The sequence below is a fragment of the Palaemon carinicauda genome, chromosome 36, assembly GCF_036898095.1.
Source record: "Palaemon carinicauda isolate YSFRI2023 chromosome 36, ASM3689809v2, whole genome shotgun sequence".
Taxonomy (NCBI): domain Eukaryota; kingdom Metazoa; phylum Arthropoda; class Malacostraca; order Decapoda; family Palaemonidae; genus Palaemon; species Palaemon carinicauda.
The window spans coordinates 65,320,090-65,345,384 of record NC_090760.1 but is presented as its reverse complement, the minus strand read 5'-3'; the positions used below and the strand labels follow the sequence as shown (position 1 = coordinate 65,345,384).

Below are 25,295 nucleotides of genomic sequence, written 5' to 3'. Positions count from 1 at the left end.
AATCTTGGTGCTCTTCTTCATGAAGGCGCTCACATTTACCAGCTAAGAGCTCATGATTACGAGCTAAATTCTCACGATCAAGATCTAGACGCTCGTAATCACTAGCTAGACCCTCACAATTGCAAACAAAGTGCTCACGATCGCGAGGAAGACGCTTACGATCACGAGCGAGGCATTCAGGATCATGAGCAGGGCACTCACGAGCATGAGGCTCACGATTGCGAACAAAGCGTTCACGATCAGGATCGAAATGTTCTTCATGAGTATATCGTAGGCGCTCCTGCTCATGAACCACTCGGTGTTCTACAACTCAACGATCTTATGCTGCTCCATTTCCAAGACCTCCTGAAGGACAACTCCCAGAGAGGCATCCTTATAGGCTACCCCCCTGCTTCCTTTTGCAGTTTGGGGTATCCTAGGTAAGCACTCACCTACGCGTCACCCGCTGACGCAACGCTCGCCAAAGCAACACGTTATAGTACTCCCATTCGGAGGCTTCCATCTCCTTCTCCAATGAGCGTTTGTAGCCCTACGGCGCTACAGAGACCCCCAGGGCTTTCCTCCATGCTCACTGTCAGTCCCTTGTGAAACGGTTACATCTACACGTAAACCGCTCCCTTTTACATGTGAATTGCCAGATTTAATGCGTGAATCGGCCAATTTCCCGTATATTTCACATGCTTCGACCCCGATTTCATGAGGGATCACGAGCCCAATGCCTCTGGCAACAGCCTCTACAATTGGAAGACTCTGCGGCAGGCTAATAACCTTCCCCGAAGGGTTTAAGGACCCCCTGAACAAGGTGTCGGGCGTTCAGATATCACCTGATCGTCTGGTATGGACAACAAAGGAGGATCTTCTCATGCCCAAGATATTGTCCCCTAAAACTCACCCGGCTCCAAAACGCCATCCCACCAAAAGGCATTCTCCTCCTCCAGGGCTCATGAAGGAGACCCCAGACCTGACAACAGTCAGCAAGCTTCTCTCTCTTGATTGGCTCTTAGAGGACTAGATCTTCTCATCCTTCCTCTGGACTTGATGCATCTACACAGATGCATCAAAAGAAGGAGGGGGGGGGGTCCACTTGCTGCATCACACAGTCTCAGGCCTTTGGTCCGAGTCCAAAAGGTACCAGCACATAAATCTCCTAGAGATGAGAGTAGCCTTTCCAGCTCTCCAGCAGTTCCATCTGGCGTATCACTCTGTAGTGTTGATGAGTGATAACACTACAGCGGTGGCTTACATAAACAAACAAGGCGGTGCCTTTTCGCAGTCCCTATGCCATCTAGTAGTAGAGATACCAAGATGGACAGAAGAGCAGTCTGTGACCCTATCAGCTCGCTTCATTCCTGGCAAGAGGAATATGCTCACAGACAACTTGAGCAGAGTGACTCAGATAGTGGGCTTCGAATGGTCTTTGAATCCTCTGATAGCCAACAGAGTCCTGACTTTGTGGGGTTCCCCAACCATGGATCTATTTGCGACGTCCCTGAACTTCAGGCTCTCACTATATTGCTCCCTAATCCCAGACCCTCAGGCTCTATAGCAAGATGCATTCCAACAATGGTGGGACAACATCGATGTGTATGCCTTTCCCCTGTTCTGTCTGGTGAGAAAAAGGCTCAACAAGACCAGAGCATCCAACAATCTAATGATGACCCTCGTAGCTCCGCTATGGCATCATGCAGAATGGTTTCCGTACCTTTTGCAATTCTTAGTAGATCTCCCAAGAGAACTACTTCCATGACAAGATCTACTCAAACAACCACACGTGGACATATTTCACAAGGCTGTTCCGTCTCTACGGCTTCACGCCTGGAGTGTATCCAGCATCTCCTCTCAGAGAGGCTTTCTTCAACAAGTTGCGGAAAGAATGTCTGAACACTTACGAAGATCCTCAGCCTCGGTATACCAGGCAAAGTAGACATTTTGTGGACATTCTTTTGATGTAGTGGAAAGGCCAGTTTTCCTGTAATAATCGAGTTTCTTGTATACCTTTGAGAGGAAAAACTTCTTTCGGTCTTGGTGGTAAAAGGGTATCGCTTAGCCTTGAGCCTAGCCTTTAAACTGACCTTGGAATGTGGTTCGCGTCTTGAGGTCCTTAAATGGTACTCCCTACGAGCCATTATGCCATGCAACAGACCGTAATCTCACTTTGAAGTGGGCGTTCATGCTCGCTTTAGCCTCTGCAAAGAGAGTCAGTGAACTTCATGGTCTTAAACGACATAGCCCTCTCAAAGGGATGGTGGGAGGTGACACTCTGCTTTGTCCCTGAGTTCTTCGCAAAGACTCAAAATCTGATGGTACTGGACCTTAGATTCGGCCCCTTTCAGATTAAGAGACTACCTTCTGTAACCAATGACCTAGATCAGTTGTTACTATGCCCAGTGAGAAGTTTTAGATATCTTGAATGCACTGCAGCAACTCGGTCCTAGCTGTCAACCCTATTTGTCAGCACCGGTAGAATTAAGAGGAGGGTCACCAAGAACACCATTTCATCATGGATTTGCAAGATCATAGACTACTCTAAATCCTTACTCTCCTCCAGCTCGACAACCTAGAGGTCACGATTTCAGGCATCGGTATGTCCCTGGCATTTAAACGCAACTTTTCAGTGTTACAAATGTTACAAGCGGGTTTGTGGAAGCATCAGACAACCTTCACCGCCCATACTTTGCAAGACGTGACCCACAGAAGATTCGATACATTCTCTATTGGTCTTTCGGTGGCTGCAAAACAAGTGGTTTAAGAATACCTCGGGCTCTCTGTTGTACAAGTAGAAGATGGTTGAGGGCATTGGTTACCAGGTTTAAGTCTGGGATGAATAAATAAGAATGACTGGCTCTTTTTTTTTTCTTTATCTTCCCTTCTCTTGGGGAACATCAACATGGGTCCCTCTGCATGCTGGCCTCATCCTTTAGATACGGTCTGATACTGTACAGGGAGCACCCGGGTCAATGACCAAGCCAGTTGTTGGACTTACCTCCCTCCAAAGGGAAGTCATCCCTGTAAATAATGCAAGGTTTGTTAGTGAAGTAACAAATGACAAATAATTTGTATTTTTCCCAACTAATATAAACCAGTAGTTATTTATACAAATTGTCCCGCCAACACCTGTCCCCGCGATAAGTCCTGCTTACAATAAAAAAGTGACATAGGTCACTGGTGAGTGAGAAGATATAGGGGGCTGGGTACCCCCCCAGCTACCCTCTATCGTCATGCTATAGCGGTCGGGGAAGGTTGCTACCTTGCATTAAAAGTCTAATGGCTAACCTTCCAGCTTCGCCAAAAGGTTTTTATTAGTTAGGAAAAATACAAATTACTTCCAAATTTGTCATGTTATCAAGTATTTTTTGTAATCTTTCATGATTGAAATTTAATTGCATACTGTATTTAAAGTTTCTTTAATTCCTGAATATTTTATTGTTGGATGTTTCTTGCAAGCTGTGCTACCCTGGTCTGGTTATTTTTCTTTTTATTTATCAAAAGTCATCATTTGTTTGCATTTGTTGCCTCTGCTATTACAGTATCTTTATATGAACTGATATTAGTTATATATTTGATTTCAGTTTCCTAATGTTTAGTTGAATCTTTGAAACATTTTAGAATTTTCAATCTTGGTTTAAATGTGTTGTAATTCACATAAATATTTAAACTTTGAAAGTCAAATCATAGTAAACCAAAATAAAAGTCACATTTTCAATATTAATCTTACCCGATGATCATGTAGCTGTCAACTCTGTTGCCCGACAGAAATCTACGGTCGGGATACGCCAGCGATCGCTATACAGGTGGGGGTGTACACAACAGCGCCATCTGTGGTCAGGTACTCCAGTACTTCTTGTCAACACCACCTCAATTTTTCCTCTGTCGTGCCACCGGCTAGACCTACTTGGATACGCTGTTGATTCTGGAGTTATTGTTCACGATTTGGTGATGTATTTGCTCTAGAATTTAGCCTTCGCTATTCAGGAAGCTTTAACATTAGCTTAGCAAGTTTTTGGAATTAATTTGATTTAATTTTGGTGACGAAGAGAGTATGAACTCTCTTTCACTTTTAATGGCCGACCCTTCCCTTAGACGGAAGTGTTGGTGTCGAAGAGAGTATAGACTCTCTTTCTTAATTTTGCTTAACAAAGTTATAGATTTATTTTATATCTCTCCGCCTTTTATAGGCCTCTTCGATTAACTTCCTTTTATTATAAACTTATAAAAATTAATTTTTATGTTTGTTTATTGCGACCTTTACTAATAGTAGGCGGTCTTTTCTTGGAACCGAAGTTAATTAACATTGAGCCCGTCATATCGTTTTTACCTGTTAAGATTTTATGCTATTTTAATTTTAATGTTTTTGAAAGAATTTCTTTGATAGTCTCGTACTGTTTTCAAAGTTGAACTAACGTTTTGTTTTGTCTCCGCAGTTGTTGACGTTCAGAACGTTCAGCTTGCGCTCTATCGTTACGATAGAGAGAGAGTATTCACGGTTTCACGTTGCAGTAAGAGTAAACCGATTCTAGCGTTTTGTTCATTCTTTCTTAGCTTAAATGGTTTTAATTCTAATAAAGGAACTTTTTATTTGGGAAATCTTTCAGTTTTTTTCCTTTAACAATAATATGTTTTAACGATATATATAATTGGGCTCATCTCTCAGGTTCTAAGTCAAGAGAGAGAGAGATAGAGACGGAGGGAGAGAGAGGAGGATAAACGTTTCGTTCAAGCGGGTAACGTTGTTATCGTTTTTGCTCTTCTCCCTAGTCTCTTTAGGGGAAGAAGGTAAACGTTTCTAGAGTTTTATTCTTGTTCCCAGGCTTTATGCGGTGAGAGATTTTAAACGTAGTTTATTTGATCTAGTGTTTAGTCTCTTTTCCAGCCACTGCATTCTTTATCTTTCATTATGTTTTTCTGTTACATTGTAATACTGTTTTCGCAATTACTAACTTTTAATGAAGGATAGAATTGCGTGTTTCAGGTACAAACCACTTAAAGTTTCGAGTTCAGTGAAATAAGTGCAAACAGAAAATCAAAAGTGATAAAGTGATAAGCGCAAAGTGTTACAGTGTTGCGTTCGAGGGTTCGTCTGTTCGTGCCAGTTGTTCGCCTAGTCTGGGACCTCTTACAAGCTCCCAAGCCCAGGGGAGAAGTAATGTCGAAGGACTTATGGGTTCATCAGGCCTTGATCGACGAACAGACGTTTCCCTCCGTGGTTTCGGGTGTATCCACTCACGTAGCCGACGTGATCACCCCACCCACACAAAGACGAGAGAGCCCATTTATTCCTCGTCTGCGGAAGAGGTTTCTCGCAGAAACCATGGACCAAATCTTGCAGCTTTTAAGTGCAAGTCGGTCCCTTCCGCGCAAGTCCAACTCCTAGGTGTAGCCACTGCCACCGGGTCAGTTCGGACTTGCTGCAGTACGACAACTGCACACCTCCCAGAGAGGCAAGGTGGTACCGCAACAGGCAGTAACTCCGTCTGTTGCCGCACCAGCTGTTTTAGACCCTCAGTCTCAACGGACAGTAGCTCCGTTTATTGTTGTCTTTCATAGACCCTAGTGGTCCATGCTGCAGACTATACAGTCTCAGCTTGCTCCTTCATACAGGAGTATCATGCTGGAAGGTTGACAATGCAGCCTGTTAACCTACAACCCGCCGAGGTTGTGCGCTCAGCAGATACTGCGGCTGCCTGCTCCCACCCTCCACCTGTGAGAGCTCCACCTCCGATGCGCAGTCCACCCTGCCAGACGCATGTTCTTGCTGCGCCTCCTGCTTTCATGCGTGAGTTGCCGCATCGGGAGTTTCCGGGTTCCAGCACTATGAGGCAACCTCCTCAACCCATGAAGCAGGAGCCTCATGCTATGCGGCATCCTCCTCAACCTATGAGGCAGGAGCCTCATGCTATGCGGCAACCTCCTCTTCCCATGAGGCAGGAGCCTCATGCTATGCGGCATCCTCCTCAACCCATGAGGCAGGAGCCTCATGCTATGAGGAACCTCATGCTATGCGGCATCCTCCTCAACCCATGAGGCAGGAGCCTCATGCTATGAGGAGCCTCATGCTATGCGACATCCTCCTCAACCCATGAGGCAGGAGCCTCATGCTATGAGGAGCCTCATGCTATGCGACATCCTCCTCAACCCATGAGGCAGGAGCCTCATGCTATGAGGAGCCTCATGCTATGCGGCATCCTCCTCTAACCATGAGGCAGGAGCCTCATGCTATGCGGCAACCTCCTCAACCCATGAGGCAGGAGCCTCATACTATGCGGCATCCTCCTCAACCCATGCGGCCTGAGCCTCATCCCTTGCAGCATGAGCCTCATCCCTTGCAGCATGAGCCTCATCCCATGCAGCATGAGCCTCATACCATGCAGCATGAGCCTCATCCCATGCAGCATGAGCCTCATCCCATGCAGCATAAGCCGCATGCCATGCAACATGCTCTGCATACCTTTCAGCATGCTCTACCTACAGCATGCTCTGCATTCCTTACAGCATGCTCTGCATACCTTACAGCATGCTCTGCATACCTTACAGCATGCTCTGCATACCTTACAGCATGCTCTGCATACCTTACAGCATGCTCTGCATACCTTACAGCATGCTCTGCATTCCTTACAGCATGCTCTGCATACCTTACAGCATGCTCTGCATACTATGCTCTGCATACTATGCTCTGCATACCTTACAACATGCTCTGCATACCTTACAACATGCTCTGCATTCCTTACAGCATGCTCTGCATACCTTACAGCATGCTCTGCATACCCTACCGCATGCTCCTCAGTCACACATCTTTGGTTGTTGCCAACTCACAAGACTGTCAAGCAGTTTCATAACGTTGCCTTCTGGTCTGCTGCTTTTGCACCAGTGAAACCCTCACTGAGAGAACTTAGCTTTTCTCGGATATGGTTCCTGTAGATGAGAAAGTGCTATTCTCCCTCCTTCTGATATTCCCTTGAGGACTCTGTCATTTGGAGAGGAGCCTTAAGCTGCTTAGCCTCCTATGGACTTTTATTTAAGCATAACATGCTTCCAGGGAGGGTAATGGTTCCGCTTCAGTCGCTAACCCCGTCTGTTGCCACACCTGCTCCCATAGACCTTGAGCTTTGTTGCAAGACATGCAGTCCAAGCTTAGTCCTTGTTAGAGGATTTTTTGTTTACGGAGTCAGTGTGTCACTGGGAAGACGTTCAACAACCAGCAGAGGGGACTTGTTGTGACGCAGTGCGGCAACCTCAGCAACCCGATAAGGAGTTGTCTGTACTACCCAGACAGTCTAGACAGTTTCGGGTTGTCGCTGTACTTCCTCGCTTCCCCATGGTTGACAGTTCACAGACTGTGCAGCAGTACCATGATCTTGTGTCCGGCTCCGTCAGACGACTGGCTTTTAAGAGCTCCCACAAGTCGTCGCTGTCTGGAGAATCTCAGATGGACTATGGATCTGACCAAGGAACTGGGCCTCCTGGTCAATTTAGAGGAGTCCCAGCTCGTCCCATCCCAGACCTTTGTCTACCTGGGTATGGAGCTTCAGAGTCGAGCTTTTCGGGCTTTTCCGTCGGCCCCAAGAATCTACCAAGCCCTAGAATGCATCCAGAGCATGCTGAGAAGGAACCGATGCTCAGTCAGGTAGTGGATGAGTCTAACAGGGACACTTTCATCGCTGGCCCTGTTCATCGAGTTAGGGAGACTCCTCCTCCGCCCCCTTCAGTATCATCTAGCTGCTCACTGGATAAAGGACATGACGCTAGAGACGGTCTCAGTTCCTGTTTCCGAAGAGAGGAGGTCTACTCTAACGTGGTGAAAGAACAGCTTTCTTCTCAAGGAAGGTCTACCTTTGGCTGTTCAGAAACCCGACCGCCGTCTCTTCTCGGACGCATCAGACACGGGCTGGGGTGCGACTTTGGACGGACAGGAATGCTCGGGAACATGGAATCAGGAGCAAAGGACACTTCACATCAATTGCAAGGAGCTGTTGGCGGTTCATCTGGCCTTGATAAACTTCAAGTCCCTCCAGCTTAACAAGGTGGTGGAGGTGGACTCTGACAACACCACAGCCTTGGCTTACATCTCCAAGCAGGGAGGGACTCATTCGTGGAAGTTGTTCTAGATCGCAAGGGACCTCCTCATCTGGTCAAAAGATCGAAAGCTCACGCTGGTAACGAGGTTCATTCAGGGCGATATGAATGTCATGGCAGATCGCCTCAGCCGGAAGGGTCAGGTCATCCCCACAGAGTGGACCCTTCTCAAGAATGTTTGCAGCAGACTTTGGGCCCTGTGGGGTCAGCCAACCATAGATCTGTTCGCTACCTCGATAACCTAGAGGCTCCCGTTGTATTGTTCTCCGATTCCAGACCCAGCAGCAGTTCACGTGGATGCTTTTCTGCTGGATTGGTCCCATCTCGACCTGTATGCATTCCCGCCGTTCAAGATTGTCAACAGGGTACTTCAGAAGTTCGCCTCTCGCAAAGGGACACGGCTGACGTTGGTTGCTCCCCTCTGGCCCGCGAGAGAATGGTTCATAGAGGTACTGCAATGGCTGGTCGACATTCCCAGGACTCTTCCTCTAGGAGTGGACCTTCTACGTCAACCTCACGTAAAGAAGGTACTGTACACCCAATCCTCCACGCTCTTCGTCTGACTGCCTTCAGACTATCGAAAGACTCTCAAGAGCTAGGGGCTTTTCGAAGGAGGCAGCCAGAGCGATTGCCAGTGCAAGGAGGACATCCACTCTCAGAGTCTATCAGTCTAAAGGGGAAGTCTTCCGAAGCTGGTACAAGGCCAATCCAGTTTCCTCAACCAGTACCACTGTAACCCAGATTGCTGACTTCCTGTTACATCTAAGGAACGTAAGATCCCTTTCAGCTCCTACGATCAAGGGTTACAGAAGTATGTTGGCAGCGGTTTTCCGCCACAGAGGCTTGGATCTTTCCACCAACAAAGATCTACAGGACCTCCTTAGGTCTTTTGAGACCTCAAAGGAACGTCGGTTGTCCACTCCAGGCTGGAATCTAGACGTGGTCCTAAGGTTCCTTATGTCATCAAGATTTGAACCTCTCCAATCAGCCTCTTTTAAGGACCTCACATTAAAAACTCTTTCCCTCGTGTGCTTGGCAACAGCTAAAAGAGTAAGTGAGATCCACACCTTCAGCAGGAACATAGTTTTCACATCTGAAACGGCTACATGTTCCTTGCAGCTCGGTTTTTTGCTAAAACGAGCTTCCTTCTCGTCCTTGGCCTAAGTCGTTCGAGATCCCAAGCCTGTCCAACTTGGTGGGGAACGAACTGGAGAGAGTACTTTGCCCAGTTAGAGCTCTTAGGTACTATCTAAAAAGGTCATAACCTTTACGAGGACAATCAGAAGCCTTATGGTGTGCTATCAAGAAGCCTTCTCTTCCAAGGTCTAAGAACTCAGTTTCTTACTAATCAGTCTTCTGATTAGGGAAGCACATTCTCATCTGAAGGAAGAAGACCTTGCTTTGCTGAAGGTAAGGACACATGAAGTGAGAGCTGTGGCTACTTCAGTGGCCTTCAAACAGAACCGTTCTCTGCAGAGTGTTATGGATGCAACCTATTGGAGAAGCAAGTCAGTGTTCGCATCATTCTATCTCAAAGATGTCCAGTCTCTTTACGAGAACTGCTACACCCTGGGACCATTCGTAGCAACGAATGCAGTAGTAGGCGGGGGCTCAGCCACTACATTCCCATAATCCCATAACCTTTTTAACCTTTCTCTTGAATACTTTTTATGGGTTGTACGGTCGGCTAAGAAGCCTTCCACATCCTTGTTGATTTGGCGGGTGGTCAATTCTTTCTTGAGAAGCGCCGAGGTTAAAGGTTGTGATGAGGTCCTTTAGTATGGGTTACAGCCCTTTATACTTCAGCACCTAAGAGTCGTTCAGCATCCTAAGAGGACCGCTACGCTCAGTAAGGAAGACGTACTTAATAAAGGCAGAGTAATGGTTCAAGTCGTCTTCCTTACCAGGTACTTATTTATTTTATGTTATTTTTGAATAACTAATAAAATGAAATACGGGATACTTAGCTTCTTTGTTAACATGTATGCTGGTCTCCACCCACCACCCTAGGTGTGAATCAGCTACATGATCATCGGGTAAGATTAATATTGAAAAATGTTATTTTCATTAGTAAAATAAATTTTTGAATATACTTACCCGATGATCATGATTTAATTGACCCACCCTTCCTCCCCATAGAGAACCAGTGGACCGAGGAAAAAATTGAGGTCGTGTTGACAAGAAGTACTGGAGTACCTGACCACAGATGGCGCTGTTGTGTACACCCCCACCTGTATAGCGATCGCTGGCGTATCCCGACCGTAGATTTCTGTCGGGCAACAGAGTTGACAGCTACATGATCATCGGGTAAGTATATTCAAAAATTTATTTTACTAATGAAAATAACATTTTTTCAGGTTTATAATTTTGCCATAAGAGCCACGCTGCTGAGCACCGAAGTTTTGAAATACTGCGGAGATTTTGGCGAAGCTGCCATGATGTTTATTAAGCTGACATCTGAGGAGAGCGACCTGCTGTCGGCCTTGATGTTGGAGCAAGCCGCTCACTGTTTTGTAAACTCTCAGCGCCCACTGCCAAGAAAGTATGCCTTCCACATGACATTGGCCGGACACCGTTTCAGCAAAGCGGGCCAGCGTGCTCATTCTTTAAGAGCCTATAAACAAGCTTTTCAGGTAATAGTTTATTTTAGAAAATTAAAGCATATTGTTACTGTCCTTACATTAATCTTTTGAATTGGTTTTCAAAATTGTAATTTTTGTAGTCCACCTTCAAGTTTATTTCAATTATTCCAAAGAGAAATAAGGTGATGAATAAATCTTTATCATACTTTAAAAAAATCATCAGATTATAGTATACTGTAGTTTATAACAAGTTGTTATTTATCAATTTGAATTCACATGTGATTTGTAGGTTTATGCAAAGAGAGGTTGGGTTTTAGCCGAGGACCACATCCACTTCACGCTCGGGAAACAAGCTCACCATCTCAAGCAGCTCTCGGAAAGCCTGGGTGCCTACAGTCTTCTGGTCGACCAACGTCTGAAAGAGGATTCGCCCAGCCAGCAGTCTCAGTCACAGCAGATGACATATGTCAGGGAGTTCATGAACACATTCCACCAATACGTACAACAGGAGTGGGATCCCACGACTGGTCTCCCGTGTCTTCCATTACCGCTCATAGATTCGCAGGACACCAAGGTTCTGCTGGGAGCTCCCCAAGAGCTTCGAAACCCAGGCTGGACCGTGGCCTCGGCCGTGTCGTTGGACACTGAGTTGGGTGTTCGTAGGAGGTGGTATGCTCTAGAGCAAGAGTTGTTGACGGCGGCACATGGCTCAAGTTTCTCTGTATTTAGGCCAAATCTAAACTTGCTCAGTAATAATACTCCAAACACTATATCCCCGTTTGTTCCCGTGAATGAACCTGTGTTTGTTGAGGTTTTCATGAAAAACCCTCTCGCTGTTAGTCTGATGATTAGTGATGTTCAACTCCTTTTTAAATTTGAAAAAACAGACGAGAGCGAGAATATGGATGTTCCGGTGAAACATTCAACTTTTCCTGGTTTCAATATTCCAGCTGGTGCTCAGGAAACCGTGCAGTTAGAGCTGTGCCCTCAGTGCGTAGGTCAGTTATTAATTACTGGAGTCAGGTACAAGTTAGGCCTCACACCAGATATGCTAGGAGTGTCTGTTAGTTCGACACCACCTGTTGTGATAGAGGGTCAGCAGACCATAGAGGTGCGAGGAACAAGGCTGAATAACACTAATGTGGAGAAGTGTAGTGTAGTGTATAGCAAAGACAAAAGGTTAGAGGTCAATGTGGTGCATCCATTGTCCAGGTTGAGTGTCGCTTTCCAGGACATCCCAGGTATCTTGAGCTGTGGGGAGCTTTTCTCTACTGACGCAGTCATAACCAACACGGGACCATGTGCAATTAGTAGGTTAATGCTGGCGGTTTCCGACCCAAAACTCATGTATATGACTTTAGAAGACTGCGAGTTACCGAAGAAAAATGTATGTGTCTTGTCTGACAGCCAAATGGGGGATATGAAACTGTCAGGTCGTGCAAAAGTCCTCCCCTTGCCGAACGGCGTGCTCAGATCAGGAGACACGATTGGTGCCAAATTGTGGCTCCATGCGCCGCAGTCATCAGGGGCCTTTGATGTGGAGCTGCTCTTTTACTACGAAACCGAAGATTCTCCACCGAAAACAAGGTTGGTGATTTTAACTTTATAAGGCGTCTTGTCATTACATGTTATCTCTGCTCCCACTTCCTTCCATTTTGTTGTCAAACCTTTTCTAACTTTTAACTTATTGCAATTGCCAGGTTTTGGGTGCTGAATAGCTAGGCTCCACTATCAGGCCATTCACTCCATATTCCATTAATCAAATCTAATAAGAGTGGTAAAGTTCTTGGTCTTTTTTTTTTGTATCCAAAATTTTATAATTTGTTCTGGCACTACATACAAACCCATTTGCTCTTTACAGTGGAGATTATTTCGGCAACAGAAGACCTTTTAGCAAAGTGTAACTAACCACTGCCTGTTAAGGGGGTTAGACCAGCCATCCCATTCATACCTGTACTGGTAACATGACATCACTTTTCAATTTGGGTCTGTGGAGATAGATGTGCGATGTGCTGTCGTTTTCTCCCGTCAGCCTATTTACTCATTCCAATGAATAAATACAAACTGGCCTAAACTTTAAAAACTTTCCTGTTCCTTTTTCCTTCAGGGTGATTGTAAGTGAGGCTCCATAATATTGGTTTGTCCTGGCATAGAAGGGCGCCAGTGTGGCACCTTTATATCAGCCATGGAAACGGATCCTCACGGCTTTTGTCCTATGTACAGGGATCACTCCAGGATGCCGGTGTCTTGTTGTAGTGAGTGTAAGGAGTGGCCTCCCTCCCAGTGGCAGCGATACTGTGAGAGGCGGAAGTAGAAGGCCAAGTGGGACTTTTTCCCCTCAAGTTCATCCTTTAAGGCAAAGAAACCTTGCCGCCTTACTCATTTGGCTCGTTTCTGTCATTCTGAGTCTGCTTGATCAGTCTCCTCCGGGGATCGGTCGAGTAAGAGTGGTGGCCCTTTGACTCCCTAGACAACCCAGCAGTTCTGAGGACTGTTGCTTTCCCTAGAGAAGCAGCGTCGTCCACAATTGTAGAGGAGTCTCTGCTGATGCTGTACATCAGCTTTGGCGTTCCTTATGGCTTGTGGGTTCCATGTGCAATTAATGGCCTCCCTCTGAGGCTGCGGGTCTCTGCTCGCAGATCAGTTGACAACCTTGACCTATCCCGGGCTCCTGTGGCTGTGAGCTTGGAGGCAGAAAATCCATTTGACGACAGCTTTGAGCACTCCGATGAAATGGTGCCTGCGTCCGCCAGTCTAAAGATTTCTCCCTTAGAGCAGAGAGACTTTGATCATGTCTTTCTGCAGGGGCTATCTTACATATGGAAGATCAACTCCTTGTGAGAATGAGATTAGGTTCCCGCTGGGGAAAGGACACTTATCTAGACCTCTTCTATGACACTTCCAGGCCCACCAAGACTAAGGTAACCTTCCCTTGATCTAGAGGGGGTAAAGGGTGCCAAGAAGAGGGCTTACTCCAAAGTGCCAGGAGTCTTACTGTCCCTTTGGACAGTGAACTCATCTCGTTTGCTTCCTCCACCGGATGGACGACAGAGGAAGTATTATTAAATTGTCAGTGATCTGTCATCTCTTCCTTTAGACCCAGCAATTCTGGCTTTGACCCAGAATATGTCTCTGGACAAACTTGCTTCTCTGTCGGAGGCTTTCACGATGATGTATGGCGCAAACATGGAGCAGGTTGCAAAGTGGTTTTTGCAAGCCGCTTCATGGTTGGACTACTGGTTGGGGTTGGTTGGCTACCTCTTCAGGTATGAAGACTTTTCCACCACCCAGGAGGAGGCAATATCTGCCTTCCTTCTTTCAGGTGCCAGGATGATGAAATTCCTCACCCACAGCATCCTCAACTACATTTTGAAATTCCGGAAGCAGGTGCCTTGGAGGGAGCTATGAAGCTTTGCAATGCGTCGATAGAGGGTCCCTCCCTCTTCAATGTGGAGAACAACGTAGTCAGTTGCCGTGAGGTGGAGGAAAACGAGCCAAGATTCCCTACTCCATCGGGCAATGACATTTCGCCTTTACTCCTTGTCACCGATGAAATGCCAGTGAAAAAGGAAAGGGTCTCAAGCTCCTATGCAGGCAGCTTCTAAAAAGCAAGGATCCAAACAGCCCTTTTGAGCTAGATGTTGTAAGGGTAGAGGAGTGAAGGGAGGAAGGTGTGGCCATTCTTCCTACCATTCCACCGATGGGAGGATGCCTACAGAGCAAGTGGCAGAGGTAGATGTTCCATGGGGCCGAACCTTGGTTGGTCGCCGTCTTCAGGGCAAGATACCACGTCCCGTTCACTCATTTTCTCCTTCTCTAGCCCTGCATCCGCTAATGTAGAGTTCCTAGGTGAGGGGATCCGCGAAAGAATAGGCCCTTGTTGGAGAAGGATGCTCTCAAAGAGATTCTAGACGAGTCTCCAGGCTTCTACAATCGCCTCTTTCTTTTAGAGAAGGCGTCTGGGGGCTGGAGACTGGTCATAGACCTCTCAGCCTTGATTGAATTTGTCAAACTGGAGATGGTCCAAACAGTCAGACAGGCAGTTAGACCGAAAGACTTCATGATAATGCTGGATCTCAAGGAAGCGTACTTCCAGATCATTATTATTTTATCATGAAGGAAGTACCCTAGGTTCATTCTGAACGACAATATATACCAATTCAAGCTGGTGTGTTTTGGCCTGTGAACAGCACCTACAGTATCGTTCGTTATCTAGACAACTGGCTGATTCTTGCAGACTCGAGGGAGTCCCTTCTCATCTATTGAGACAAATTTCTTGAGTTTTGCTGCAATATGAGGATTGTGGTAAATCATGAGAAGTCATCTCAGCAACCTTCTCAAGATATGGTATATCTAGGGATAAAATAGACACCACACTTGGTAAAGTCTTTCTGTACATAGAAAGAATAGAGAGTCTGAAAGAGGCAGCTCACCTATTACCATCGCAAGATGTGCTGCCAGCACATCGGTAGTTGAGATTGCTTGGGCACGTATCCTCCTTGAAGCGACTGATACCTAACGGTCGTCTCTGCATTTGTTCTCTCTAGTGGCAGCTGAAGACATTCTGATCTCAGCACAAAGTCCCTCTGAACCTATTGGTTCCGATAGGGTAGAGCAAAAAAGAGACCTGAGTCGGTGGGTATCAGACACCAACCTGCTTAGGGGAGTAGATGTTCTCTCTCCTCCCCCGGAATTGATGCTCTTCACAGAGGCATCAAAAAGAGGGTAGAGGGCTCACATGCTGCATCACATGGGCTCTGGTCCGAGTCCAAGCGAGAGATGCATTGTAAGTCGATTTTGACGTATGACAAACTAAAAAAGTGAAGTTTCCGTAGATTTATTATGATGCGTCGTGATTCGGCTATCATCTTGATCATATTTTATCAATATTTTCTTACTGTTTATTATTATTTCATTTTCTTGTTTCATAGGATATCATATGGTCCATTAATGCATTTTTGTATTCTATTTATCAATTTTGAAAGCATTTTACCAATCAAGAAATACTTAATATTTTGTTCACCTTTGGTTATGATCAGCTGATCTGAAAGTCCCGGCTACCATATCAAAATATGGTATGAATACGAATGGCATATTTTTCATATAATTTCTCAACTAATTCAAAATATCTTCATGATGAATATTACATCAGCGCCAATATGTTACAGGAAATCAGTTTCCATACAGTTCGTTTTAGCCATTATTATTAGGTATCGTGCGAAATCGTTCTATCTCTATCTCTGTGCGCGTGTGTACTCGAGCTCATACGTGTAGTTCATTTAGAAAGCTTCATACAGTATTTAATTTTTAGTTTAATATTAAGCCTTCATATTTTATTAGATATTGTGATTGTGGCTAATTAAAGCATGTTTATATTTTATTTTTCAATTTCTTGAGCATTTTAAAAATCAACAATTACTTTTGATTTTCTTCGGTTGGCATCAGCTGATCCCAAGGTCACGCTGCCGTATCACGATTATGCGCACATACAGTACGAATAAGAGAGTTATATAGTTTTGTTAACATTCGAGATCTCTTCATAATGAATATTACATCAGCGCCAATATGTCATAGGGTATCACATTTTCCTTACAGTTCATTTAAAGATCTTATTATTAGTTATAAAAGAGTACTCTCTCTCTCTCTCTCTCTCTCTCTCTCTCTCTCTCTCTCTCTCTCTCTCTCTCTCTCTCTCTCTCTCTTTTCTGTGTTTTGATTTTTAATTCACTGTTAAATCTTCATATTTCTTTGACCATTATTAGAAATTCTCTATCATTATACAATGTGTCGATTATGGAAACAACAATGCATTGGAAAGAAATCACTTGATTTGCCACTTGCCTTTCAACAGAAATATGACGTCATCAGACTTTTTTTTCTTAAATTTATGGTAAGTTGTACTATTATCATAACTAATGATACAGACCACCAAAACACTTGACATCATTACTCGGTGTTTCAATGATGGAAATACTGTAATAAGATTACTCAGTAAAACGCCGAAAGGAATCATTCGGTTTACCAGCGCGCTTCCGCCAGAATATAACATCACAAGACACGTGACGTAAACTCTACAAAGAATGACTTGCAAAATATGTAAATCCATTTTCTTTTTTCTTGCAAGAAATGAAAGAAAATACTAACTTACCAAGCAAAAGTATTTCATTTTTGTAATGTAAAAGGAGATATATTATTTTTAAGAAAATATTTGTCTTATTAGTGTACTTTTTGTAGATAAATATCGATCTAGTATCAGAGATTAAATAAAACCAGCGTAGTCAAATTTATGCTCGTAGTACTCATGACAGCCGATACAGACCCACAAAATACTTTGTATCGTTATATGATATTTTGATAATGGGAATACTAATACTAATTGTTAGCGTATTGGAAGAAAATCACTGTATTGCCAAGTCGCTTTCTGCCGGTAAATGACATCACTGGATACATAATATGAACTCGACATGCACTTTTTACTGAAAATGGATACAGTATATTATCATTAAAAGGAAATAATAATTTACCAAAATGAATCAGTTTATTTTTATACAAGAAAATAAATTATCTCCAAGGAAATATTTGTCCTATTATCGTACTATTTCCGATAGACTTGTGATGTCACCACCCTGAAAAAATTGTTGTAAAGTCGAACAGTCATAAGTCGCATATGTCGTAAGTCGAGGACTACCTGTATGAGCAGCGAGACGAGATTCGACTACCGTAGTGTTTGGTCAAAGCTGTCATCACTTCACTGTTAGGACATGACATAGGACAAGAGAGGAATTATATCTGAATCAGATGGGAACCACATTTTGACCTTATAAGAAGATGAGAAGACCAGAAGTCTGATAGAACCAGTTTCCAACCCTCCCTTCAGACAACAAATGTCTATCTCCAAAATCCTGTAATGGGTGAGAAGAAGAGACAAATTGAAGTAGCCAGCCCTCCCTACTTGTGACGAGAAGTAGCCAACACTGTCTGCAGCCTGATCTTAGTTCTACACTATCATTGAATTCTTGGAGAAGACTTCTGATGTCCCATCTTAATGCCATCCTTCTGTGACATCATCGAATTTGATGTCATTGTGCCAGTTTCACCTGAACCTTAGTCGCCCTTCTGCGATGTTCTCAAGCCTGAAGCCTTCTGTACCAGCATCATCTCAGGAGGTGCAGGAATCTATTCAACCTTCCTTAAATATTTCTACCTTACTGACTGTTCCCCCTTCCTATTAATGTTTTGATTGACTTGATTTGTCAGTTAAATTAATCAAAGAAGTAACACTGATTTTCTTTATAAGTTTGTGAATATATGTGTTGTGTTTTTTTATGAATTTAATTTTATATTCATATCCCGTATTTTAATTGGTGGTTGTTGGAAATATCAAGTTTAAACATTGAAAGAACCTGTAATGATTTTAAGATCGTAATACACTGCCATCCATCTGTTGAGATAATAAGATGGACAGAAGATAACCCGGCAGCCCTATCAGCCCGCATCACACTGGGCAAAAGAAATATTCTGGGTGACAATCTGAGCAGGAAGACTTGGTTGGCTCCGAGTGGTCTTTAAAACTTCAAATAGCCAACAAAATCTCGACTTTGTAGGTTTTGCTGACGTTAAACAGGTCTTGTCTTTGTAGGTTTTGCTGACGTTAAACAGGTCTTGTCTTTGTAGGTTTTGCTGACGTTAAACAGGTCTTGTCTTTGTAGGTTTTGCTGACATTAAACAGGTTGTGCCGATTACTAGCTCAGTGATCGCCGATCGTTAGCTCGCCAATCTCAAATTGCTGCTCGTCGATTTCCGATCGTCAGTTCTTCGATCGCCGATCGCTAGCTCGCCAACCGCCGATCGCTAGCTCGCCAACCTCCGATCGCTAGCTCGCCAACCGCCGATCGCAGATTGCTAGTATCTTTGGCTCGCCGATCACCCACTAGTCAATCTTTGAACCATACTGCTGTATCTCAGCTTATCTGATCGTCCGCCAGCTCGTCTGTTTTGTTGCTCTTTGATCATCAGAACGCCGATCGTCAGCTCAACTGTTGGCATTCTACCTTGCCAGAGCAATGATTGCCAGCCTACCTTGCCAACTCAACAGTTGCAAGCTCAACTATCGCTGATCACAAGTCATCGATTGCTGTTCACCCTGTCGATCGCCAATTGTCTGCTCGTGCTTCCGCCAATCGTTGATATCCAGCTCATTGATCTCTGATCACCAATAGGCATCTTGCTGAGCACCTTTGGCCCATGAACTTAGACTCTCCTCGCTCGTTCTTGTCGTTTGGCAGACTTATGGCCCTTAGTCAGACCAACTGTCCTCTTCACCGGCTCATCAATGAACTCTGGTTCGTGACTCTCCAGCTAGTTGCAACCACCCGGTTGCTCAGCCTTCAATGAACTGTCAGCACATGGCTGGTCGCCATTTAACAATGGTTACCCGTACGCGGACCTATCTAGCGGTTTACCACTCCCCTAACCCCCCTGGCTAGTACAGTGGTAACGTGTTTGCCTAGCATTCGCATGGCGGCAGATCGATCCCCGCTCGCTGTGAGTTTAAGCTGTTTCCTGAGGAGGCCACTGCTGTGGTTGGGCACCACAGTGGGGTGTTGGGCTTGCCTGGGTGACGTTCTGGTGAGCATCTATTCTGTTCTCCATTCACCTTTGGCTCTTCGATCGCAACTCGCTGATTGTCGAGTCAACCTGCTGATTAATGGCAGATCACCGCTCGCCGACTGACCTGGCAGCCTTCGTCTGCTTGTCAGTCACCATCTCCTGCTCATAGATTGGTGATTAGCTGATCACTGACAGCTCGCCGTTTCACCGGCAGTTCACCGTTCAGACTCACTAGTCACCGTCTGCCATTAGGGTCCCCAGTAGATCGTAAGCAAACGACACCCTCCTCGCTGCTCGCCGTTCGCCATCACGCCGATCCACTAAAACGATCGGCAGGCAATCGGCAGGCAATCGGCAGTCCCCATCAGCAGCTTGTCGACAGGTGACTACTCGCGAGCACTCTCCAACTGCACAGTGGCCATGATAACCAGCCCTTGACCTTTGTCAAAGTTTGCCAGAACCACACTGTTCTAAGGAACTGCATCACCCCCGTCAGGGCGCAAGGTAAGATCAAGTGTTGCCTTACCCACTTCTTCGTCAGTTAAGGCTGAATTCTCTCTGAGGGAAGAGTCCTTACATGGTATCTCCCTCCGCGGGTCAAGACCTTAGCGTCAATGAGCCTCTGTGCAAAGGGATCCGCAAAGGGGCCGGCTGATGTCCACACCATGTTGAAGAAGGTTGGACCAATGGTAAGACCACTGGTCTTCATGTGCACGCTGGACCTAAAGGACACATGTTTCCAAATTCCAAACCATCCATCTTCAAGGAAGTATCGGAGATTCAGTCTAGACAACAAGTAATACCAGTTCAAGGTCCTCTACTTTGGTCTTTCCACAGTACCCCGAGTCTTCACCAGAGTGTTTGCCCTAGTATCATCCTGGGCTCACAGGATCGGCATCCATCTCCCCCGTTATCTGGACGACTGGCTGATCCTAGCAGATTCGTTGGCAATCTTTTTTCAGTTCCGAGATAAACTTATGAGATTTTGCCAAAGATCTGACGATCATTGTAAACCTCGAGAAGTCTTCCTTGCTTCCCACTCAGAAGACAGGTATACCTAGGAATGATTTTAGACATCAATCTCCACAGAACCTTTCCATCAAAGAGAGGAGGATCAGAAGGGGCTACGTCTCCTCGGACACCTATCATCCTGGGCCCGTCTAGTTTCCAACGTCCGCCTCAGGATTCGATCACCAGTGGCCGCTTGAGCCGGATTGGAAGCAGGCCTTTGATTCCCCAGACATTGTAATCCCCTTGGGACCAGAGAAACGGACAGACCTCAAGGGCTGGGTGGTAGACGAGAATCTGCCGAGGGGCGTAGATCTTATCGTCCTCCCTCCTGATTTAATGCTGTGCTTAGACACATTAAAAAAAGGTGGAGGGGGGCCAACGTGCTGCACCACATAACCTCGGACCCCTGGCCAGAATCCGAAATGTACTTTCACATAAATCTCTTCAAGATGAAGGCCGTCTTTCTGGTCCTTCAACAGTCCCATCAGTTCCTGGCGGGCCACTCAGTGCTGGTGATGAGTGACAACACCACAGTAGTGGCTCACATCAACAAGCAAGGAGGCACTTGTTCGCAGCCACTATCCCATCTAGCAGTAGAAATACTGAGATGGGCCGAAGTCCGCTCAGTACCACTTTCAGCCCGCTTCATTCCAGGCTAGAGGAATGTGCTCGCCAACAATCTGAGCAGTGCATCTCGGATAATGCGTACCGAATGGTCTTTGGACCAACTAATAACCTAAAAAGTCCCTACTTTAGGGTTCTCCAACTGTTGATCTACTCACAACGGCCCTGAACTTCAGGCTCCCGCTGCTCCTCAGCCCCAGACCCCAAGGGTCTGGGGCAAGATGCATTCCAACAACGGTGGGGATAACAAAAACTTTTACACCTTTCCCTTGTTCTGTCTGATGAGAAGAGTACTCAACAAGGTCGGAACATCGGTCAACCTCCCAAGGACTCTCATAGCTCCGCTGTGGCATAATACGGAATGGTTTCCGGACATTCTGCAGCTCCTGACGGAGCCTCCAAGAGAATTCCCTCCACAACATGATCTACCCAGACAGCCGCACGTCGACATCTGCCACAAAGCTGTAGCTTCGCTTTGATTGCACGCCTGGAAACTACCTAGCACCTCCTCATTCAGAGAGGATTTTCGCAACAAGTTGTGAAGACGTCTGGATATCTGAGGAAATCCTCGGCAGCAGTCTACTAGGCAAAGTGGAATGTCTTCGGTAGTTGGTGTCATGGGAAGGGTTTTTCTCCATTTGATGCCGCTAATCCAGCTATAACAGAATTCCTCGAGTATTTGTGGGAGGAAAGACGCCTTTCAGTTTCGGCAGTGAAAGGCTATCGCTCAACCTTGAGCCTCGCCTTTAAACTGAAAGGAAAGGATATATCCTCATCGCTAGATCTTTCCTTACTCATATGGACGTATGTTCTTACCTGTCCTCAGTCGAAAGTGAGACCTCCCCCTCGGAACATGGTTTCAGTTCTCCTCTCTCTAAAGAGGTCTCCCTACAAACCACTTCACCAAGCAACAGATCACCTGGGTTGGAAGACAGTGTTCCTACTCAGTTTGACCTCGGCAAACGGGTTAGTGATCTTCATGATGTCTCATATGACATTGCCCATTCTAGGTGAGGGGGAGATTTAACGTTCAGCTTTGTCCTTGAGTTTGTTCCCAAGAATCAGGGCTCACAATGTCAGGAGCATAGCTATGTCCCTGGCCTTCAAAAGAGATCACTTTGTGATGCAGGTTCTACAAGAAAGGGTGTGAAAGTGCTAGATGACTTTTACAGCCCATTACCTGCAAGACATATCCCACAGGAGCTCGATATGATCTCTATCGGTCCTGTGGTGGCAGCACAACAGCTGGTTGAATACCTCAAGCTTCTTATGTGACAAGTAGCAGAAAGTTGAGGGCTCTGTTACTTGGTTTCAGTTTATGTGACTGAAAAGGAATAACTGGCTCTTCTTTTCTTCATCCTCCCCTCTCATGGCGAAAGCAGGAGGCTTGGTTCTCTGCACAAGCTGACCTCAAACCACTGCAGGTAAACCCTGCTCTCTTGTGTACCTAGTATTGGGTCATAACTATTGGGTCCCCATACCTTGGCGTGGTGGTATTGGGAAAGTCTTGGTTACCACAGTTATTTCCTACAAAGACTGAATAATTTTTACGTTGACAGTCACACTGCTGATCGCAACACAGTTTGGTAGGCCGCAGACCTTGTGTAGCAAGGTTTAGGGAGGTACTAGGGACTCCCTATATTCGGTACTAACATACTCAAGATAAGGAACCTCCGGGTAAAGCCAAAAGCCAGATTGGCAGGGACGTCCAGTATCCTAATGGGTTAGTCACTCCTAATAAATAGCGTACGTTTGTATTCCAGTTACAGAACAAATGACAAATTCGGAGATAATTGTATTTTTCCTAATAGTACAAACCTTTAGCTATTTATACAAACTTACTCGCCAACACTGTCCCCCATGAAGTCCTACCTCCAAGCAAAGTGAGCTCAATCACAGATGTGTGAGTGCGAGGGGTAGTGAGCTATCCCCCTACCCCCCCAGCTAACAAGCTATCGCCCCTACCCCCCTGCTAACAAGTGGGATGGGTAGTTAATCCTTGCTAAATTTTAATGGCTCGTCCTTTCAGCTTCGCCGAAAGTAATACCCCTACTAAACAGCTAAAGGTTTGTATTGTTAGGAAAAAAAAAAAACAAAGGATCTCCAAATTTGTCATTTTGCTGGGCAAGAAATTTTTTACCACCTTTTGTGGGAAACTTCAAATGCCGTCCAAGCTACAATGAACTGCTATTAGTTATTATACTGATTATTTTTTTAGCTGAGTGCTTGGTATTGTAGTTTATGTTCTATATATTTCTCTGGTATTTGTCTGTATTGTGATCTTTAACAATGGCAAATTTTAAGGTGCAGTGTTTGTAAGTATTTATAACTTCAAGTAGTCAGACAAGTGACTCATATTATATGGAGTGGGAAGAAAATTGACATTAATATATGGCCAATTTTATTATTGAAAGGAAAACTTTATTGGCAAAATCTTTGTACACACTCTTTGTGTCCATCAAACTGGTCACGTTTTAGTGGATATATATAGCACAGAGTACCTGTATTGTGATGAGTAAGCTGGGATCATTTGGCCCCATGTTATTAATACTAGTTAAGCTGCAACCCTAGATGGAAAACCAGGGGCTCCAACAGGGAAAAAATAGCCCAGTGAGGAACGGAAATAAATAAATTACAGCATATGAAAAATAGTAGAAAATTTAAACAAAATATTTTAAGAACAGTTATATTAAACAGCAAAATATTTTAAGAACAGTAACAACATTAAAACATCTTTCATATATAAACTCTAAAAAGAGACTCATGCTAGCCTGTTCAACATAGAAATATTTGCTGCAACTTTGAACTTTTGAAGTTCTACTGATTCAACTACCCAATTAGAAAGATCATTCCACAACTTGGTAACAGCTGGAATAAAACATTTAGAATACTGTGCATTATTGAGCTTCATGATAGAGAAGGCCTGACTATTAAAATTAACTGTTACCTAGAATTACAAATAGGATGATACTGTCTGGGAAGATCTGCATGTAAAGGATGGTCAGATTCATGAAAAATCTTGTGTAACATTCAGCTTAACAAACTAATTGATTGACGGTATTTAGTTCTGGAATAAGAAATTTAATAGATTGTAAGTTCTTGTCCAACAAATTAAGATGGAATCAGCAGCTGAGGACCAGACAGGAGAACAATACTTCGAAACAAGATAGTATGAAAGAATCAAAACACTTCAGAATAGATTGATTACCGAAAATCTTAAAAGACTTTCTCAATAAGCCAATTTTCGTGAAATTGAAGAAGAGATAGATCTAATGTGTTTCTCAAAAGTAAATTTGTTGTCGAGAATAACACTGTCGGTGCACCTTGCGTGGTGCTCTGTAGGCATTACTTAAGGGCCTTTGCAGCATTCCTTTGGCCCCTAGCTATGCTTGCTTTATATCCTCCTACTTTACCACCATGCCCACTTCCATTTTATATCTTGCTGCCCGACCTTTTGTAACTTTGACTTTATTAAAACAGCAAAAGTTATCCCCCAATTGCACTTGTGTATGATCCAGTCCTTTTGAGTTATGTAGATAAAAGAATGTCTTGATGAACCCTCTGTTTTAAGTTGTCAGTGAAACTTTTACCCGAAAGGGGGCAGAGCAGTCTGTGCATTTCTTGCGATGCATTGCAGGCAGGCAGGCATCACTGAATGGTCTTCAGTTACCTGTTCTCTGTAGTTTACTATTTAATTAAAGTTAGCAGATGTGGTTTGAAGTTAGATTATGCAATACAGAAATTGAGTTATTCATAAATTTTTCTCTTAGAATTCAGAATAAATTTGTCTTTACATAATGGACCAGCAGTTCCCTTGAAATTATTCTACAGTTTGAAGTGCATAGTATTTGTGTTTGCCTGAGTAAAAAATAAATGATAAATTCTATTATCTTTGAAGATAGAGGATTCTTTTCAAGTTGGGTAGAATCTCTCGTGTATCAACATTGCATTTTTCCTTTTATTTCTTCATCTTTTATTTAATCTAAATTTATTTCCATTTTGTATTTTGCAAATTGTAAGTATTCTTTTCTGTTGTATGGTAAGCTTCTTCCAGAAAATTTCTGGTTGTATTGCAAAGTGTTGTAACAGTATAATTATTATAATTTCAGCAGCTAAAATCATTGAATATGCTTTGTCACAACCTACCAAAGGTTATAATTCATGAGCAAGATAAAAGCTTCTATGATATCGACCAGATATTTACCATTAAGCACTCTGGGGATATTAAAAGTTTTTCTCAATGTTTTTGATCTCATTATATTTAAAAGGAAGCCTTTAATATTCACCCATGACAGGAAATTTTTTTTACGAGTACCGTAACTTTGATTGTCTATGTATTCCTTAGATCATAAATAACAATATAGTAGCTAAAGATGTTATTGATTGCAGACTTTTCTC

At 44.3% G+C, this 25,295-nt stretch overlaps 1 protein-coding gene across 1 annotated transcript in view; it reads left to right on the top strand.

The window, feature by feature from the left end:
- l(3)76BDm (trafficking protein particle complex subunit 8 homolog l(3)76BDm) overlaps positions 1-25,295 on the top strand; it is a 136,851-nt gene that overhangs the window by 75,124 nt on the left and 36,432 nt on the right. The window contains exons 7-8 of the mRNA XM_068360097.1: positions 10,428-10,703; positions 10,942-12,239. Of these exons, the coding sequence (XP_068216198.1) occupies positions 10,428-10,703; positions 10,942-12,239 (1,574 nt within the window). The remainder of the gene's footprint in view (positions 1-10,427; positions 10,704-10,941; positions 12,240-25,295) is intronic.